Below are 21,536 nucleotides of genomic sequence, written 5' to 3'. Positions count from 1 at the left end.
GTGGAAGGTGAGACCCTATTACCATTTATGGTAAAAGTGAACTACGACTCTTATTCATGGACGGACTTAAATGGCAAAACGAGACTCCTATTCGCGGACGGAGGGACGGACGGAGGGAGTACTTATTAAATTAAATTTTAGTGAAGGACCAATTAATCATTACATATACAGACGGTTCTATTTAAATATTAGACTTAATTTATATTGATTTCGTTGTACGTGTCAATTCTAATGGAAAAAAAATAACAAGTAGTATATAAAAAAGTATATGCAATAATGCAGCTGATGATCAATTTCGCAATTCATCAATGAAGACATAAAATCCACTAATACTATGCTATTTACACATATCGAACAAGGCGATAGATTTATTGCGATGTACTACAAATCAATCGTAATTTCATAATTATGGTATATATATGATGAATGAACTGAATCATATATGAAGTAAATTAGAATATTGAACTTTAGAATATTGGACCTTGATTAATTAATGTATTGGAAAGAATGCAAGTTCATGATACAAATAACATATGGTGCCGTTAATATATATACTATATGAATAATCAATTAATGATTTCCTAGTTTTTTATATTGATATGTGTATCGATAATTGTCCTACATCGAATTTACATACGCATGGATACAAAAAGTAGTGAATTCATCTGCAGACATGAGAAAATAAATAACACAGCAAGTAATTTCTCAACTATTGTATTTGTATGTTCAACATTAATATTTATTATGACTCTGGATCTGTTTCATATTTATTATTTTTGCTATCTACCATTGATAATGACAAGAATTCCAAAGTGTTGTATCAAAGACCATAACTAGATTCATAATTGATCTTGTGTTTACATGCTCAATTCGCAAAAAAAAAATATTATGAAGCTGTCTAATCATATCAATTATTTTCAATGTATATCATTAAATTAAGACATGAATATATAAGACAATTGAAATTTAGAACTATATGTATGATAGTACTCAATGAAGATCTTTCATAAATTTCAATTTCCTTAATTATTACCAGTAATGTAATCAATACCAAGATAACTTTACATAAAAACATATCCAGATGTATACATTAATTCATTAACTATAGTCAGAAACGAATAATTAAAGTTTTGATCGGATAAAATACGAAAAATACTGATTGTGCAGTCAATCTATGGCGTGGTGGAAGGGTCACCAAAAATTTAGAAAACAAATGAACAAATATATATGACAGATAATTGTAAAGTTAAACTTCAAATAAAAAAGTAAAATCATGCATAGAAAGATTTGATGATTAATAGTATAAGTAACCGACCAAGGGTCCCATTTTGATAAACCTGATTGAGAAATTTTAGATGTATAGTTATTAATAGTTAATAGTGAAGGAAAAATTATCACATGATCCAATCACCTAACTAGAAACTTCAACTGCCAATATTGTATGTCACCCAATGATTTGTGCTACGTTTTCTTGGTTTATCTGTCTATCTCATTCATTGCCAAACCATCTTCATCATTAATTAAGCAATAAAAACAAAACAAGAAGAAGATGACCCTTTTCCTATTTCTAAATTCAAATTAATTACTTTCTATAAAGTGTATGTATAATGCTTTGAGATAAACCTAATGATGGATTGTTGATTACTTTTAATTTGTGTGACGTTTGTGATAAATCTTTGACGGAGTGGTTGGTTTATATTTGTTATTCTTAGTGATAAATCTATGTATTCATTTCATTTCGTAGCCATTAAGTGAAAATTAAAGTGGGATTCGAAATTTTTTGATTTAAGGATAGGATATGTCACGAGGACTTTGCTTCAAAGTTAATCTCTGTGTCATAAAATTCTGTTCATATTTTGAAATTTGAAAATATTCTTTTGGGGTTTTGTATCCATCATACAAATAATCCTAATCCAGATTTTTCTCCTTGGTTGATGGGTATTATTTAGTCAAAAAAATAGATTAGCATATATTAAAGGGAATGTATATTGATGTGATTTCATTAGGTTAAATAGATGATGTAAAAGAAGAACAAATCAATACTTTATTGTGTTTGAGACATTTAGATATAAACACATGTGTGGTCTCATTTGGATGCTTTCATTTTTTCAATTATTACAATGTACTATATATGATTAGGTTTATTTATATATGACAATGCATCATTTAATATGGTGACGAGCCTCACGCTAGCTCTTATGTTGCTACATAGCATGTTTTCAACATATCAATATGTTTGCAGGCCATTCATTTATGTAGGTCATATAATGTCAATCAGAAAAAGAAAATAAAAATCGACGGTAAGTATGTTATTGTTCGAAATGTGTATTAGATAAAATTTATTTAAAATGGCTTGCAGTTACGTAGGAGAAATATGGCACTTGGAAAACAAAAATATGATAAAATACCTAGAAACCAAAATCTTAAACAAGAACAATTTTAGGAAGGGTTGGGTGAGGTCGATTGATCTCATTGCAGGTTCATGAGCAGACGCAGACAAAAAGATTTGTAATTCAAAGTGTATGTGTGAAAATAGATTTTTTTTAGCAATTCGGATCATTAATAGGAGCTTTTGCATAACAATTAGGAGTACTTAACATTTGTAAATTTTAAAGACTAATTAGAAAAATTAAAAAAAAGACCTAGTAAATAGTCTTGGTGGTCGTCGATGCGAGTTCTAATGTAAAATAAGAGAGATGAATATATAGAAAAATGATTAAAGTATTTTAAGTAGAAATTATGACTCAACTCATTCGAAAAACCTGTAATAAATAAAGAAAGGCTAATTTAAATAGGTAGCTAGATCAAAATGAAAAATATGACTATTTTTATGGGGGAGAATATATGCTAAAAGCCTGACAGTTAAGCAAAAGTGATGCAAAAATTGAGTTAGGCACACAGATAAAATGAAACTGCAGAAAAGCAATCACATGCATGACATGACTGAATGTAGAGCGAATAAACGAATCAAGAATCGAAAATATTTTGAGATCCCATTTCAAAGATTTTGAACGTGACAGTCTTACCCTTATCTTTATCTTTATCTTTATCTATATCTAATTTGTGACACTATATTTCGTTTTACAATTTACATGGACAACTTGTGCTTTTACACCAAAAAGAGTTGGTGCCCATGATGAATCCGCGAATTTCTGATGTTGATGAATGCAAGAAGATGCAGATCACGACACAGAGATTTACGTGGTTCGATTTACTGAGGTAAATCTACGTCCACGGGAAGAAAAGAGGGCAGAGTTGTATTGCTTGATCTGTTTTCTACAGCTTACAATACAGACTTGCTATTTGATCTTTGATCTCTAGAGAACTTAACAGAACTTAACAGAAATTAACCCTATCTATCTGATCTAGGTTCTATTTATACATTGAACCAAGATCGTGGCATGCAGCACTATTTACTAGGCAGTGGATGTCGTGGAGATCGTGGCGATCTTGCATGGGTCCACTATCCTGCATGAGTTAAAGACTGCTTGACACCACTAAATAGATCGTGGGTGTAGTGGAGGTGGAAATCCTGCATGAGTCCACTATCTCCTAGTTCGGTCGAATACTGAGACCGAACTGCTGAATTATTGCCGAGCAGCTTTTGCCGATCTGAGAGTAGAGCTTGATGCCGACCTGTGGACGTAGATTTACCTCAGTAAATCGAACCACGTAAATCTCTGTGTCGTGATCTGCATCTTCTTGCATTCATCAACATCAGAAATTCGCGGATTCATCACTGGCGCCGTCTGTGGGAAACAGAGAACCAAATTTGTGATAAAGCGAATTTTTGACCCTTTTTCCACCCCAAAAAAAAATGCATACCAGATCACATAACACCCATAATACCGTTCGTGATAACCGTGAGGAAGCTAGTCCAGCTCGCAGGTCTGAAAAACGGCCTCGGGAGACATCTACCTCCGGTTCTCACGAAGAAGGATACAAGACCACAATTCAGCTTAAACAAGCAGTTCGTCTAAAACGAGCTGCAATAAGCCAACGATTGTGAGTCAAAGCTTCTAAAGAGGATACAAGACCACAATTCCGCTTAAGAAACAAGCACTTCGTCTGAAACGAACTGCAATAAGCCAACGATTGTGAAGTCCAAGCTTCTAAAGAGGATACAAGACCACAATTCGGCTTAAAAATCAAGCACTTCGTCTGAAACGAACTGCAACAAAAGTCCGATTCACGCGATAAAACTTGCCTGAATTAGGACAAGGGAAAGTCCGATCCACGCGATAAAACTCGCCGAATTAGGACAAGGGAAAGTCCGATCCCCAAATTAGGACAACGGAAAGTCCGATCCGAGCGATAAAACTCGCCAAATTAGGACACAAACCAAGTCCGGTCAAAGAAGAGTTCACTTCATAAGACCGAGGACAAACATCAACTTACCCCGTACCTTTATCCAGAATGCCGAAGTGATTCACTTCGCTTTTCGGGGGGGGTAGTGATGGAGTACGTACTAAACAAGCCCAACAGCAGTAAAGCCCATCAGCCTAAAGCCCAAGAAAGAGTATCAGTTCGGCATGACTAAAGAGTATCAGAGTTCAGTTCGGCACGACCAAAGAGTTCGGCCCCAGCCTACAGCTCGGTAAAAGCCAACCAATCAAACTCTGCTCTCAGGTCGGCATCAAGCTCTACTCTCAGATCGGCAAAAGCTGCTCGGCAATAATTCAGCAGTTCGGTCTCAGTATTCGACCGAACTAGGAGATAGTGGACTCATGCAGGATTTCCACCTCCACTACACCCACGATCTATTTAGTGGTGTCAAGCAGTCTTTAACTCATGCAGGATAGTGGACCCATGCAAGATCGCCACGATCTCCACGACATCCACTGCCTAGTAAATAGTGCTGCATGCCACGATCTTGGTTCAATGTATAAATAGAACCTAGATCAGATAGATAGGGTTAATTTCTGTTAAGTTCTGTTAAGTTCTCTAGAGATCAAAGATCAAATAGCAAGTCTGTATTGTAAGCTGTAGAAAACAGATCAAGCAATACAACTCTGCCCTCTTTTCTTCCCGTGGACGTAGATTTACCTCAGTAAATCGAACCACGTAAATCTCTGTGTCGTGATCTGCATCTTCTTGCATTCATCAACATCAGAAATTCGCGGATTCATCAGCCCACTTATTTGGTTGCATTAACTAAAATAATACGTATATGCCTAAGTCATTATCTGTTTGCAAAATCAAATACACTTATTTTCCTATGCTTACAAGTCAAACTATATAATAATAATAGTGAAAATTAGGGGAATTAAATAGAGGATGACGTGGGACCCATTTTTAACACTAATAAATCAATCAATCAATCAGCAAAGAGAAGATTATTGCATTATTATCTGGAAATGACTTTATGGTTAGTGATAAATTAACCATATCTTTTTGTTACTTTTCGAAAAATTGAAAAGTCAACGACAGCCATTTCTCTACTTCTCAAAGATAAGGTTGAGACATCACTTAGGTTAGTTGATTTTTAGCCATGCGCACGTAATGAATATGTTGAGAAACTTAAGAATTAAGATAGTTGACTCTGGATTTTGTTTTTATTTAACTAAAATATTGTGCTATTGTCACATTTTATAATTTTCTTTTTCTTTTTTTATGCGCGATGGGACAGAGGTAAGGCCATCCGCAATGGGGCGGACGATGACACGTCCGATGGCGCGCATCGTCCGCGCCCGTCATCGTCCGCCCCATTGCGGGTGTGTGACATAGACCGCGGACGATCGTCGCGCCCTATACTAAGGGCGCGGAGTATAGCGCGGACGATGTCCATCGTCCGCCCCATTGCGGCCTACGCGGACGATGGCCGCGGAGGATAGGCCATCGGCCGCCCCACTGTGGGCTACGCGGACGATGGTCGCGGACGATGGCACGCTTTTTTTATTTTCTATTTAAATCTCGTTTCTCATTCATTTGTACATACGAACATATCGACTATCTCTTTACATATTCTCTCTCAACATCCAACCAAAATGAATCTCGGCGACGACACCAATAGTTCTAGTTCGTCTGAGTTCGGTAGTTCGACGTCAGAAGCATTAGATGCAGCCGTTGAAGAGGCCATGGCGGCATGCTATGCGGCAATGCAGCGCGAGGAGAAGGCGGTTGCAGCGGCGGCTGAGCAAGTCCATAGGCCTATTCGACATAGGACGTATGTCCGACGCGACCACCCAGAAGCTCACAGACGTCTGGTTGAAGACCATTTTGCCGATCAACCACGATGGGGCCCGACTGTTTTCCGCCGCCGGTTTAGAATGTAGCGGTACCTTTTTCCACCCGACGATGATCCTCGAAGCCGTCGCTGACCATCGACTCTGGATCTGGCATGCTTACTTCGGCGTAGCCGGGTCGAACAACGACATTAACGTCCTCAACTCGTCCACCCTCTTCACCGAGCAATGTAACGGCAACGGCCCGGCCATCGACTTCACTGCCAACAGACTCCAATACCATATGGGGTACTACTTGGCCGATGGCATCTACCCACGGTGGCCAGTTTTCCTAAAGACGATCAGCTGCCCAATTGGTGAGAAGAGGGTTTTATTTGCGCAAAAGCAGGAGTCGGCGCGGAAGGATATCGAGCGGGCATTTGGTGTGCTCCAATCACGGTGGGCAATTGTGAAAGGGCCTGCTCGTTCCTGGTACAAGGAAGTCATCACCGATGTCATATATGCGTGCATAATCATGCACAACATGATAGTCGAAAATGAAGGCGGAAGCATCACCGATTGGAATGAAGATGACCGTGCATCTAGCTCGTCCGGTACGTCGACCGAGACACCCGATAGAGGGTTACCGTTAGGCTTCAATGAGGTTCTATCTAGACAGGCCTCAATGCGCAACCAACAGGATCATGCGCAGCTCATGAGCGACATGATTGAAGAAGTGTGAGCTCGTAACCGCCGTCACTGAGTTTGCGTTTTTTTAATTCGCGTTGTAATGTATTAATTTTTATTAAATGAAATGAAGTTTTTGAAATTCGTATTTTAATTTATTAGTTTTTTAAATTCGTATGGATTTTGTAAATATTAAAAAAAACGATGATGTAGCGCGCCATAGGGCGCGCCTTAGGGCGCCCCATTACAGGTGAGGAGGTAGGAGGATAAAACTGATGACGTGGCGCGCCCTATGGCGCCCCACTGCTGATGCCCTAATCGAGGGAATGTATGAGAACGTACCAGCAAGAAATCAAGATTACATTTCTAAAAATACATTATTACTCGGTTGAAAATAAAAATAAATCACTATCATCGTTAACTTTACTATTATTTTACTATTGTACATTACCTATGTGTATGAGTCTTGCCTTTTCTTTAACTAAACAATAATATACTACGTAATTTTGAGCATAGATTGAAGTCTTACATCCATCAAATATGGATATTTTAATTCGTATGGAAACAAAATAAATTGATAAGTTCGCAAATTTTACTTTAAAAAAAATCTGTGTAATTTCTGAACACATGAATAGTTTGTATACTTAGATGCTAATATCTCTTATATATTTATGTAAGAGATAAGTGCAATTAGAAATAAGTGCAACCTGATGGACTGGCCGTTGGTGCAACTATTGTTCTATGCTCTTCGCATTGTTTGACGATTGATTTGATACTTCTACAATGATTTTAATAAAATTAATAGCTACAAATAAATATTCTAAATTTTTAATTATGTTTTTTAAAACTTATCGAAATCTATTTATGTCAATTTTTAATATTATAAATTTCAAATTAATTTTTTTAATACTTATATCAAAATTCATTACTCCTATAATTTGTTCATAGCTTTATAGCTTGTGAAGGCAGCGACCTAATGATCTCTCTCTCACACACACACACATATATATATATATATAGGATTGTGATCAATACCGAACCACTCTTAAATCTTAAACGCCGAACAACATCATTATATGATAACATGGAGTTCATTATAATGAACTAATAACAAACATATAATGAACTTCAGATTTCTAAATTATGCATGATGATGTCATTGTTTTTAAATCTTAGAATTCCCTATAATGAACTACAAATAAAGTTGTAATGAACTCCGCATTATTATATAATGATGTGTTTGGCGTTTATTGTTTAAAACTAGTTTGGTAGATAATACAACCCTATATATATTATATATATATATATATTCATCCAAGAAAATAAACAAGTCAGGGTTAGAGATGGTCTAGAGATGTCATACTAGGTGGTGGTTTGTAAACAATTTTCTTGTAAATCTCCTGGAAAATAAGAAAAGTTGCCATTATCAACACGCCAATATATGTGTAATTATTTGGGTTTTGAAAAAACGAAACCATATATTTTGGCGTTGAAACATAGGAAAGAAAGCAAGATATCAAAGATTTTGTTCGACTGTGAAACACGTTCAACCCCTTTTCATTCTTCTCACTGCAAATTTCCTCAAAAGGAAATCATTAACTAATAACCAAACAAAGAATCAAGGTAGTGAAGACTGTAGATTAAAATGTCGAATGCACTCATTCTGGCCAATATTTCGATTCATGAATCACCTATCTGGCTATCTTTTTATAAATATTAGCTCTAAAATTATATGCCCACATGTTTTGTTTTTTGTTTTGTTTTCTTAGTAAGCAAGTAGATAGAAATTTAAAGGATGAAATCCGACGAGCTTGAACCGGAGATCTTGTACTTTATTTCAATGGGTCATTACCAATGACACAAAAATTAGACGCAATTAATAACACTTGATTTTTTTTAAATAATCACAATTTAAGATGCAAAAGAAAGCATCTCTAAGTTGATGATAACTTAACTTAATTTTTTTGCTTTTCTTGGACGTTTCATTTGTATCCTCTAATTTTAGTTGGGCACCAACAATAAGATCACTTTATGAAGTATTAATATAATAATTAGAAACATAAATTAACGTCCTTAATAATATTAGAAAATGCCCTTAGCCGTTCTTTTTGTTGTAATTAATGCATGCACGATTTTAAATATTGGGATGTTGGAAAAATTATAGATAGAAGATTCTGAAATTATTGTAAATCACCAATTACTCCTTTTAGGAGAGAAATGATTAGAACATAGAAACTAAAAGTAAAACAAACCCTATACATGGCAAATTAATATGACTAAGTAATAGTAGGACTTTTCTTGAAACGTTGGTTTATGAAAGCAATATATTTTGTAGAAATAAAATAAAGAATGGTACTGTTATTGAACAAGGGCAATTTATGCAAAACTTCTTTGAGACATGTAATCTTTTGTCAAATATTTTCAATTTGGAGCACCTTTTTTTAATGGAAGGAAGGGAAAAACACAAATATAAAAAGACAATATATAAAAAAAAATCACCTGCCTACATAGACACATTTCACTAGTAACTAAATGTAATAGCCTAAATGATGCTGATAATTAGGCAAGGTAAATCATGTGAGTGGAGTCTTTATCGCCCTGACATAATTTAACAAGTTCAGATTCGAACACGACTCGCTAAGCAAGCCCTCAACATGAAAACGAACACGACCCCCCACTCGATTTAAAAACAAACACACTAATAACATGATAACAACCCAATAACAGACCAATAACAGCCCAATAACAATATGACATGATAAAAACGCAAATAAATTTTATACTGCAGACACAATATTTATACAAATCTATATAAATTCTCTAGATTTAAAGAGTAGTAATCAAATAACCCATACCTTGTTAATTAAAATAAAAATAATAATGATATTGTGATAGTATATACAAACTTGTCACGAAATTATATTATAAACACAAAAAGGACACAAATCCCTATACTCTATATATACTCCCTCCGTCCTTGATTAAATGTCTCATATTTGACCGACACAGGTTTTAATAAATTGTTTGACTATAAAGTAAAGTGGTAGAAAAGTTAGTAGAATGTGAAGCCTTCTTTTATATAATGGTTTTATAATAAAATGTGAGTGAAATGAATTAGTAGAATGTAGAGTCCTTTTACCAAATATAATAAAAGTGAAATGAGACATTTATTGGTGACCGAACGAAAAAAAAAAATGAGATATTTAATGGCGGACAGATGGAGTATCAATTAACATACAACCCACCTCCCTAATGAATATGAATGGTTAGTCATCAATTGCAGCAAGATTGAGATAATGGAAGCATATATAATGATGATTAGATTACCCAAAAATCTGTATTTTGACAACAAAGTTCAATGTTAGTGCTTCGTTGAAAGTTTCCAGTTTTTTGCACTCAAATTGAAAATGTATAGTCAATGCCCATAAATCATAATCCACGTTCACAATCATTATGCATCACCTACATCATCTCTATTCTTATTCATCTCAAAATTTCTTTTTCTCAAACTTTTATCATTATACAATATTATTAAATTCTCTATTTAATTATGGTCCCAAGTGGCGTCATAATCTTCTATACTTATTTTTTTAAATTCACCATTCCTACATTTTTTATTCCGACGTCTAATAATTATTCTAAATCATTGAAACTTTATCAAATGCAAACTTATATAAAAGAGCATTTCTAATATATCATCCAATGATTAACATTCAATGTAGGGAATTAGTTGGGATTATTATTACATGACATGCGAATGTATCACAAATTGATTTTAATTATATCAAATTAATTAAAAATATTTTATATATAAGATTAATAGTCGTGAGTTTTATTTGATTCGAACATGAACTGGGCTGGGCTTCTAACGGGCTTGAGGCGGGCCAATCATCGGTTAACCAAAAACTCAATCGCAGTTCTAATAAAAAAATCAATCAGTAAAATAAACTAATTGTAATAAAAGAAGGTTGATATATATGCAGGCCAAGCCCAACAACAAAGGCCCATTTTCATAGAAAATCCGGAGCGATTCAATTCCTCGCACTTTAAACTGAATTTGAATCTAATTTCAGTTCCGGAAACCCTAGGGTTTTTTCTTCTGATTTTTTTGATTTCAAAACTAAATTCCCTCAATTTCTGCGCATATCCTCGTGCGAATATTTTTGTTTCTCTTCCAATTTTTTTTATTTTTGCAATTTTGATATAGCTGTGATAATGGATTTCGGGCGCAAAAGGGGCAGACCAGACGCCGCCTTCTCTGGGAATGGAGGCTTCAAAAGGTCGAGAGAAGGTTGGAAATTTGAATTAACACATCTCTTTGTCATTTTTTTCGATTCGATTATTTTTCGGCGGATATATTTGTCTACTTTTTGATGTGTGCTGTTGATTTTGTGTACTTGTGCTATTTCGTTTGGATTTAGTACGATGCTTTACGTCAGTTGTTAGTTATGAGATAATTTGGTTGTTTGTTAAAGTTGAATCTCCTGTTGGTAAAACTGTGAAGCGTGCAGTAAGCAGATTCCAGTGCCTTTGAATTATTTTCTCTACAAGAGGAATGTTTTGGTAAATTGGGTAAGATTGAAATGATAATATTAACCTACGGAAATCTACATCTAAATTCGGTTTGTTTGTGTAGAGCTTTCTATAAAATAATGGTCCACTTAACTATATGTACTATAGTATGTTTTGTTTTTAGGCCTTATGTTCTTGGTTATTGGGTATCAATTTTTATTAGGCATTGCCACTTAATGATTATTTAGGAAATTTCACAAGTCTACCAGGAAAACACTATTCGTAAAATTTTACATATCTGCCATTTGTTTTGGCATCATCACTGGATGAGGATGTTCTTTAATGATGGATGTAAAAGTCATTGAAATATTAACTGAAGAAAGAAAACTTTCTGGTACAGAAATGGACTCGTTTACAACTGGTGTAGGAAGCAAATCAAAGCCTTGCACGAAGTTTTTCAGGTTATAATCTTAATCTATGTAACCATAAGCTTCTACTATTGAAGTATATTACTTTATAAAATTGTGTATACTAGCAACCAAATAGTATGTAAACTCACAAGTTGGTAGTACAAGTTTCATGGGGTGGTTGAAGCTTAAATCATTGGTTCCTGCCTCTCAATGTGTAAATCATATGTGAACTGAAAAAGCAAAGAGCAAAGAATGCAAAATGCACCTCTTTTTATCCATTTATGTGTGGGCAGGTTATGTATCATCTTTCATGGAGACTAGTTAGGTTTGCAATAAAAAAAATAACATTATACACTCTGTTGTGCATTTTTAGTCTATTACTTTCTTCCCAGTTATTGGGACTTTGGTAATGATTTGAGTCATTGACTGGAATATGATCATTGGAAGCTCTTTTGAATCTTGCTTCTCATTTCTATTATTTGGTGATTGCAGCACGGCAGGGTGCTCTTTTGGCGATGCTTGCCATTTTCAGCATTATGTTCCTGGGTACAGTGCGCACACCCAGTTAGCAAACATGGGTGTTAAGATTGCTGCGCCTGTTGGAAGGAATACACCATCCTTTTCTGATTCACCGTCCCCAAACATGAAAACAAAGCTTTGCAACAGGTTAAACACTCCTGAGGGATGCAGATATGGAAACAAATGCCACTTTGCCCATAGCGAGATGGAGCTTGGCAAGCCAGCCACTCCAGGATTCGATGATCAACGAATGAGAGGTGGGTATTCCCAACGCCATGAGTCATCCCAACATTCTGTGGGAAACTTTGGCGCATCAGCAACTGCTAAAATCAGCATTGACGCGTCCTTTGCTGGGCCCATTATTGGGAAAAATGGTGCCAACTCAAAGCAGATTTGTCGGCAGACTGGTGTTAAGCTTTCCATAAAGGAGCATGAGACAGATCCGAGTCAGCGGAATATTGAGCTTGAAGGAACATTCGATCAGATAAAGGAGGCTAGTTCGATGGTACGCCAACTCATTATGAATATCACTGAATCCTCATCCGGTCATCAAGAGAATCATCATCATTCTATGGGAGGCTCGTATAGTCATGGAGGTCCACCAAACAGCAGCAACCATTACAAGAAGAGGATGTGCGAGAAATTCCCCAAGGGATTGTGCACTTTTGGAGAGAGATGCCATTTTGCTCATTCCGCTGCTGAATTACGGAACTCATTGGCTTAACCAGTTTGTGTAATCTGCTTCTTATTAACTAATTCACTAGTATCATTAGTATTAGACATAAAAGCGTTTCTATTTAGTGTGACATCAAGTTCTGTGTTTGCGTTAAACATTCACTTCCTTTCCCCTCAGATATCTTTCCATTGGGTAAATGGTTTAGGCATATAATGCAAATAATGTCAGTCGACCTCATATTGTAAACAGCCAAATACTATGGTTGCTGAAAATTTACCTCTTCTTCAGGTTGGCTTTTCGTACCTTTCTTTACTCTTCTAGAAACCAATAACAATATAATGGTGTTTGATTTCTTACTTTGTGATTAAATTTAATGTTTAACAGAACTCATAATCATGGGTATTTCCACATCCAAAATGTGTTGTGAAATCTGTGTAAAAAGAGTACCTTGCACTCTAGTTTTTACCTCAGATGACATATCTCTACCAATAACTCAGTAACTTACACTAGGAGTAATTACTTAAAACTAATGGTTACATGTAGAAAATAATTGATATTAGTATTAGTTATTACTACTAGTTTTCATTTAATACTTTTTGTTTTGATTATTTTCTCATGCAATTTAATAACTTGCTGTTTTGACATAAACGATAAAAACTGCAGCTATTCTAGGTATTTGGTTTTTTTAAAAATCTTTGGTACCTGCAAATTCACGACATTACATAGTGTAATATTGTGAATTAATATTTATTCTTCACGAATCTCTTCGTTCTTAGAATTGAAGTATAAAATTATTGGAAGGGTTTTCTATAGATTTGAGATTTGATTATCTACTTTTTGCGGTCTTTTCCCCGCAAACAGAGCAGGTATCTCGGCAGCCGCATCCCCTCCACCACTTGCAGTGGCGCCGCACACCAGCCCAGCCGCAAAAGCAGCACCAGTACCACTATAGATGCTCTAAGGTCTCTTCTTAGCCGAAGATGGCTACATCATGCACATATCTTCAAACATTCGACACCCTCAAAACAAATTGGGATTCTGATTTTACATTTTATCAATTACATATTTACATATAGCCCAAATAAATTACTCCAAAATACTAAGTGATAAGTATGCATATCACCACACATTATGATAAGTAGCTAGAAAAAGTGAAAGAGGGCCAGCAGATATAAACACTATGCCTTTGGCTATTATTTAATAACCCGCCATTGTCAATGCCAAAATTTTAAATAAGAGAAGCTAAACCTCAACATGAACATAATTTGTACATGACTACACCTTAATGGCAACTCTTAGTGAACATATACGCACGCTAGCACTATCCAGTTAATGAAGGGAAACCGGCCTGTAATGGCGTTCGCCTGAACTAAAACCGACAAACTATTACGAAACTTAGCTGAATTAAACCATTATACAACACGTCAGAGCTGGAACTTACCATGTTGATGCATGATAGTTAGAAACAGACCTTAGTCGCCAGCACTATTCTATATATCTTTCCATCCATGTCACCAATAATTTCAATGATGTTTATCTTTCCCTATTCATAGCTTGTGCATGTAAAAAACGGCCACCCTCATCTGTAAAGATATGTTAGGAAGAAGTAAGGAATGGCAATGGCATAGACTTTGAATGAACACAATAACTGCATAGGACTTTTTTTTATATAGAAAAAATATATACTATCATATTGTTCTGACCAAGACTAAAATGCTTAAAAACACAAAATGCAGCAGAGAATGAATGGCAAAAGTCCAAACTTTGTCATGAGAAAGAAATACACATGAAGCTTTCATTATTAGATCAAAAATAACATACCACTCTCCCCATCAGATAAATCACCGAGCCTTGCAATTGCCTCAGTAAGAGATTGTTCATGCTCCTATTTTCAAAAGGTTAAACTTGTGGTTGTCCCATATAGAAACAACTAAAAAATAAACAAAGTATCACTCTCTGACCTTTAGCACTTTCTTTGCCTTCTCTATCTCTACAGGGTCTGGATGATTAGCACTAAAAACTCTCTCTACCTGCCACAGTTTAACAGTTAATATACACAAACCACCATAACAGGGCGTATGAAGTAGACCCTAACTTTATACCTCCTTAATTAGAGTGTCGGTGTGAAGCAACTGAATGTCATCTGGTCCCTTCTTTCCGATGCCATTCTGTGATGGTTGGAAGTCCTTTCTGGATTGACCCTTCACCATTCCCCGCCCTCTTCCAGCACCTGGAGCACTATCCCGCCCAAGATGTCTATTCGGTCCATGACCTGGTCCGCCATAACCCCCATGATGGAAAATTCCAGGGTCTTCACCTTCCCACTGTATATCTTCAGGAGAAATCTACCAACAGAATACCGAACATATAAGACCCTCATTCCAGTATGAAGTATCAACATCATCATTTATACAATCAATATCTTCCCTTTTTTTCCTTTCTTTTGTTATTTATTTATATTTTTATCCTTTTTATCTTCTTTGGGATACTTTCATGAATATCATGCTGCACTGAAAGAAGCACCTTGTACATTAATATATTTCAATCATTTTTTTCGCCTTTATTTCTTTTTATTCTGCCTTCGATATTGTGTCCATATCCTGGTCATTAATATGAAATTAGGCTCAAGCAGAACCAATCACAGGCATCCCTCAGACATAGTTAACCTCAAATTACTTCATAAAAATGCTCAAGAGGATTCACTCATTATTATGAGCATCTAAAAATTCCGGCATGCAATGTCAGCAAGATTATTTATCAAACTCATGTAATGGCAGTGATAATGCAAGTCTACATTACAATAGAAAACGATGATATATAAGCATCAGAAACCTTGAGGTAGAACAACAAATCACAACTGCATTGTATTTTTCCAAAGAAAAATTAGCAAGAACTCATCAGAAACCTATTTGTGGCGTAATCAATAACCTGAACAAACACATTCAAACCTGGCCCAAAGATGCAACAAATTGATGCATAATCAAAAGTAAGGAATTAAGGAGCACTTTTCTTTCTACAGAATTCAGTTGAAGAGTTGAAATGTTCAGCATCTTTATTGACTAATTTAAAAATTGGTCCACTACACATTAGGTGCGATAGCTCTGGGCATGTTTTAGTCCACACTTAATGGTTCCGTCAAAAAGTTGACAGTCAAAAACATTTTGACCAGATTAGTGAGTCAAATATCATTCTAACTATAAAAGTTAAGAAATATTCCCTCCGTCCCATAGTAGATGTCACACTTGGGAGATGCCACGGGATTTGAGGAGATGTTATTTTGTGTGTTAAGTGGTGAGAGAAAATATAATTTTATAATTGATGTGAGAAGGAACTTTTTCCAAAAGAGGAAACGTGACATCTTTTGTGGGACAAACTGAAAAAGAAAGTGTGACATCTACTTTGGGACGGAGGGAGTACTTAGATTTAAAAAAGGACATTATGTTTCTTTTAATTTTCAATTTAAAATGCAATAAGTTACTAATCTGGTCACAATTCCATTAACTTTTTGACGAAACCATTAAATATGGACGAAAACATATCGTTTAGGACCATAAGCATCACTCTTAATGTGTATGACCAAAAAGAATGTAAAGGACCAATTTTGGGCTTTAGTCTTCTTTATTTATTACCACCATAAAGTAGAAAGTAGCATTAAATTAAGCCTCCTCAGAGCAAAAGTGTATCTCGCCTACAGAATCTACAGATTCAAATCAAAGGTTCCACATGTAACATTTTCAGAGCATCAGGTATTTCAAATTTTCACACAAGACTTTGTTTAAATCATCAATGTAGGAAGCATCTAACTCATTGATGAAGCATCTAACTCATGAAACTTAGATAATATTTGGTTTCTGCTAAATATGTTTCTATCTCACATATTATAATAAACAATACTAAAGATATCATAAACAAATAAATATAACGATCAAACAAATATATATAAAATCTTATATGAAAGAATATAAGGCGTGTATCTACCTCAGTAAGGTCAACCCACTCTATTGTTTCATGATTAGTACCTAGATCATAAACAAGACAATGCCGTCCCTGGAAAACGAGCATATGGAGATACTTGAGTACCAAGAAGTATTAACTATTAAGGTAGTTTATAAATCATTACATGTTAGATATACCTCAATAGGATTAAAATTAGTTATAACAGCTTCATAGAAGTTATTATCATCAGGCCACCTAGTCCTGACTTTCCTTCCAATTAATGAATCAAATGATGCTCCTTCTACAGGTTCAGTTGCAAGGCCACCAGCCATACGGTTACTAAATTGGCCCCTTCCAGCGGGACCAGAAGGATACTGCATTTTCATTGAAGATGCACCAGGAGGCATCTGCGAAGTAAAACATGTTACAAACTCAAATTAGAAACAGGTGTCTAGCATTAGCAGTTTAATAGCGAAACTTTTAACTCACTGATTTATGCTTTTTTCCTTTCGCACCCATCATGGGTCCACGCTTAGCTGCTGATGAAGATGGCTGATTAGCTGCAGCCATTGACTGGGGATGGAAAGAAGGAGTTGGCCCACCAAAGGACTGAGAAGGTAACGAGGAAGCTATCTTCTGCTTCTTGCGAGAAGCTGAGATGGATGGACTAGGTAATGGTTCACGGCCGGCTTGAGAAGCATTATGCATGACTGGTTGAAGAGCACCACCCGACTGTCTCCATTCCCTGATGGTGTATCCAAAAATTTGGGTGGAAAACAGAAAAGTCATTTCATCAGATTAATGAACTCATATGTTCCTTTCCAGTAAGTAAACAAAACTCTCTTCTCGTATATAAAACCTTATCCTTCGAATTGTTTCATCTGCATTAACCCTGTTTAGGAGGTCCCTGTGCTCTTCATTTGATAATCTTAATTCTTTCCTAAGCTCGGTAATTAAACCTTCCTTCTCCTGAATTATAGATTTAACGTCATTTATAATGATCATAAAAATATTCTGTACTATTTTATCCACGGGACAAATATATTTAAAAAATATAGGCTTACCCAAGAAATGGCATCAGCTTGAGCTTTAAAGGCTCTTAAAACTGAACTGTATGCTTCTTGCTCAAGCTGGTGAATTTTAGTTTCCATATCAGTATCTTCATACATCCTGGGAAATGGCAAAGAACCCACAGCAGCAGGCCTTCCATTACCAGAAATGCGACCTCCTCTTGACATTCTATTTTGATGTGGTGGGGGGAAATCATCATCAGTTCCTGAAGCAACACCAAAATGAAAAGTGGAGAGGAGACTCAGATCCCTCAAAGCTCATAGAGCTAAGACTAAGTCCATAAAAGGAGAGCTTGAACCCTCTGAATACTAATAATAACTGTGGCTTTTGATCTACCCCAAGAGAAAGGTCATGAGAGATTGGAATTAGAAATGGCAAGTGTATATCGTCATCCAAAGGAAAGGCAATCTTGATTCCAATATGAAAAAGAAATCTAATTTAGCAGTACATAATCTAACGCTTGTCAAACTGAAATTTATTGACAAGCAACTGGGATAGACTTTTAGTTGTCCAATTAATACAAAAATATAAAATAAGGATCTGGAAACCTAGTTTTCTAACAGGAGATCACCTCCCAAAATACAAAAACTAAGTAGACACAGAATACGCATTAACCATTTTCAAGGTGATATGATGCTTCACATCCCAAGTCTTCCTAAATTTCAGCATACATGACTCCTGAGATAACTGAATGAATAAGGATATGGAAACCTAGTTTTCTAATTCACGAACAGGATTTGCGTCTGTGATTTTGTATCTCTACAGCATAAAAAAAATAGCGATAAGCAAATATATCCACTTTAACTACTAAAACTTGGTTGATAATATTGCAGGCTGCAATATTCTACAGATTTTCAGATTCAAATGACCAAAGGAAAGAGTTACAAGAGGAAGCATAGACTTCTCATGTTACAGGGTTTCAATTTGCATTGTACAAATGACCATGTGGCATGCATATAAAGTTGATAGCTCCTGGAAAAATCAATGCTGCATCATAAACCTATTCGTGGATATGCACATTTGAACTCAAATGATGGCAACCAGATATCCCACTCTGGAAATGGAAGAAACACACCCCAAAAAGATATTGAGTAAAGATGTAGGCATTGACATTCAGGGTACAATTACCACTAAAACTATAGGAATTATTGCCAACAAACATAAATATACCAATTACCCATCATGTTCATAAATTACAGTAACTGATTAAGCCTTCTCCGAGAAAAAGTGCAGTACTCGTACAAAAGTATTTCGTCACACTTAATGAACATTCATCAAGTTTAAACTTTCTAAGTGATATTTATCGCAATTAAGGACAACTCCATCATATAGCCAGCTAGACACACGACATAATACAAGACCAAAGCAAACAGTGGACTCAAAATTCTCCTTTAGCAAACTGACTAATAAAAAGGCCATCTTTATTTCAGTATTTCTGTACTAGTCGTAGTAGTAGTAGTAGTAGTAGTACATAAATAATAACCTAACAATCTAAAAATTACTGAAACTATGCTGCAGTATATATGATCTGAATAATTTGCAAGTTGCAGAATAAGGCAGAATTTCGATATGTACATCAACTTATTGCAATGGATGCCTGATAAAGCATTAAGCCAGTTAGATAGAAACCAAACAACACATTCCCAAAATCCATTCTTGAAAGTAAAATTCAAGAACAACCATTCCCAATGGCAATTGTATGGATGAAATAAACCCAGTCAATTTACAAGATTTCACTATCACAACAATGCACATAACTTCGCAAACCCTAACACCAACATTATTTACAAACCCCCAAAAAATAAACTAATTCCCAATAAACACAAATAACAACACAGCGGCACTCAATTACTGACCGCTACTGTCGTAAGGCCCGTACTCGTCCATAGCCAGCTTCTGGAGATCGAGGATTCGCAATTGGTTATAGCTATGAGCTATGAAACCCTAGCAGAAACTCCGAAAATTGCAACCGCGGCGCAGAAAAATCTGGAGAATGTTGGCAATTCGGCGAGTTTAACACAACGCAATAAGCGTATACGATTGAAGGATCGGAATTTGTACGTAGAATTAGCGAGCTTGAGAGTGTGTTGAGATACGCGGACGTGAAATAGGTTTATTGTATTGAAACAAAGAAGAGGTTTTGAATTCCGCCTCTAATTTTGTTGTTTTCGGTTCGGAAGCGAGTTGACTCGCCTACGGACTCATTTCCCACGTGGGGATTCCAGAACGAATGATTTATTTTTATCTCTTTTTTTCCTTCCATCCTTTTTCTTTCTATAATTATTAGTAGTACTCCCTCCGTCCCGGGCTACTCGCTCATTTCCTTTTCGGCTCGGAGATTAAGGAATGAGTGTATAGGAAAGTCAAAAATGACGGCTGTAGGTGAAATTTTTTACTAAAAATGGAAAGAGTGCAAGTAACTTGGGACGCCCAAAAAGGAAATAAGTGCGAGTAGTGCGGGACGGAGGGAGTATTTCCCTATTTTAATAATTTAGAATGTGGAGTACTACTAATATAATCAGTTTTTTTTAATTAAAATAAAGTGGATAGCATAATATTTCTTCTCTTTAGAAGATATAATTAAAAGATAGCTAATCATCATAGGAGTATTTCTAATTTTAATGTTTATAACTAATTATATACTATTGCTTTGGATTCTTTAAATAGTGTTGAAAAAAACTTTATTTACATTGGGATGAGATGGTCTATTGTTTGAGGATATATATTCTTGAAGCTAAAAGTAATTACAGTCTTTGTGCACCAAAGGGGTGTTCGGATTGCAAGATTGTATCCCGGGTTAAATATGTAGTGTGTTTGGTTCATGAGATTCAATTCCACAATTCAATCATAGATGAATAATCATAGAATAATTATAGGGGTGGGGAAACGGTCGGTTCGGTTAGAACCGAACCTAACCGAACCGATTAGTCGGTTAACCGACTCCCTTTTTTCCAAATACGAGAACCGTAACCGAACCTTTAGTCGGTCCGGTTCCTTGAGGAACCGATTTGTCCTAACCGACCGGTTTTTCGGTTCCAACGAAGGAGAGAGCATTGGCGTGGAGAATTGGACAACAGCCTCGTCGAAGAGAGCAGCAGCCTCTCATTGCCTCGGTGGAGAGAGCAGCGCAACGAGGAGAAAGCAGCAGCCTCGTCGTCGCCGGCGTGGGAGAGAGCAGCGGTGCCAGTGTGCTACGAGAATTTAGATGAGAGAGCTCACGAGATATTTGAATTGACTTCATTGCAAATGCTAGGTAATTTTTTCATGGAAGATAAGTCAATGTACCTATATCAGTATGTGGATATTTTAAGTTATTTGCTAATGATCCATATTTATCTAATACGTTGAAGTTCCAAATTTAATAAACAAAGTAGCTGTCATGAGATTGGTTATTGAATTAAAGAGATGATTTGTATTTTCTCTTGTTTGAAATGCAGACAAATTATAGGGATATAGAGTTTGGTTTCTATCACAACATTGTTTTTTGAAACTTGAAAGGTGTAGGGTTTATGAAATTAAAATGAATCTACAAAAAATTAAAATCAAACACACTAATCGGTT

At 35.8% G+C, this 21,536-nt stretch overlaps 2 protein-coding genes across 2 annotated transcripts; one reads left to right on the top strand and one right to left on the bottom strand.

Moving 5' to 3' along the window:
- Positions 1–10,929: 10,929 nt before the first annotated feature.
- Positions 10,930–13,255, top strand: LOC121775563 (zinc finger CCCH domain-containing protein 14-like). The gene is made up of 3 exons (XM_042172649.1): positions 10,930–11,142; positions 11,764–11,824; positions 12,266–13,255. Exons 1-3 carry the CDS (start codon positions 11,067–11,069, stop codon positions 13,014–13,016), a joined length of 888 nt encoding a protein of 295 aa, XP_042028583.1. The 5' UTR covers positions 10,930–11,066; the 3' UTR covers positions 13,017–13,255.
- An 885-nt stretch (positions 13,256–14,140) lies between these two features.
- Positions 14,141–20,099, bottom strand: LOC121773748 (protein EMSY-LIKE 3-like). The gene is made up of 10 exons (XM_042170661.1): positions 19,832–20,099; positions 17,969–18,180; positions 17,764–17,873; positions 17,394–17,649; positions 17,102–17,311; positions 16,947–17,015; positions 15,071–15,313; positions 14,930–14,998; positions 14,790–14,853; positions 14,141–14,551 (listed from the first exon to the last, which is right to left on the bottom strand). Exons 1-10 carry the CDS (start codon positions 19,860–19,862, stop codon positions 14,502–14,504), a joined length of 1,314 nt encoding a protein of 437 aa, XP_042026595.1. The 5' UTR covers positions 19,863–20,099; the 3' UTR covers positions 14,141–14,501.
- Positions 20,100–21,536: the final 1,437 nt, after the last annotated feature.

Source organism: Salvia splendens, chromosome 17, assembly GCF_004379255.2.
Source record: "Salvia splendens isolate huo1 chromosome 17, SspV2, whole genome shotgun sequence".
NCBI classification, from domain to species: Eukaryota; Viridiplantae; Streptophyta; class Magnoliopsida; order Lamiales; family Lamiaceae; genus Salvia; species Salvia splendens.
Note: the sequence above shows the minus strand (reverse complement) of the source record. Positions and strands in the feature narration are given on the sequence as shown.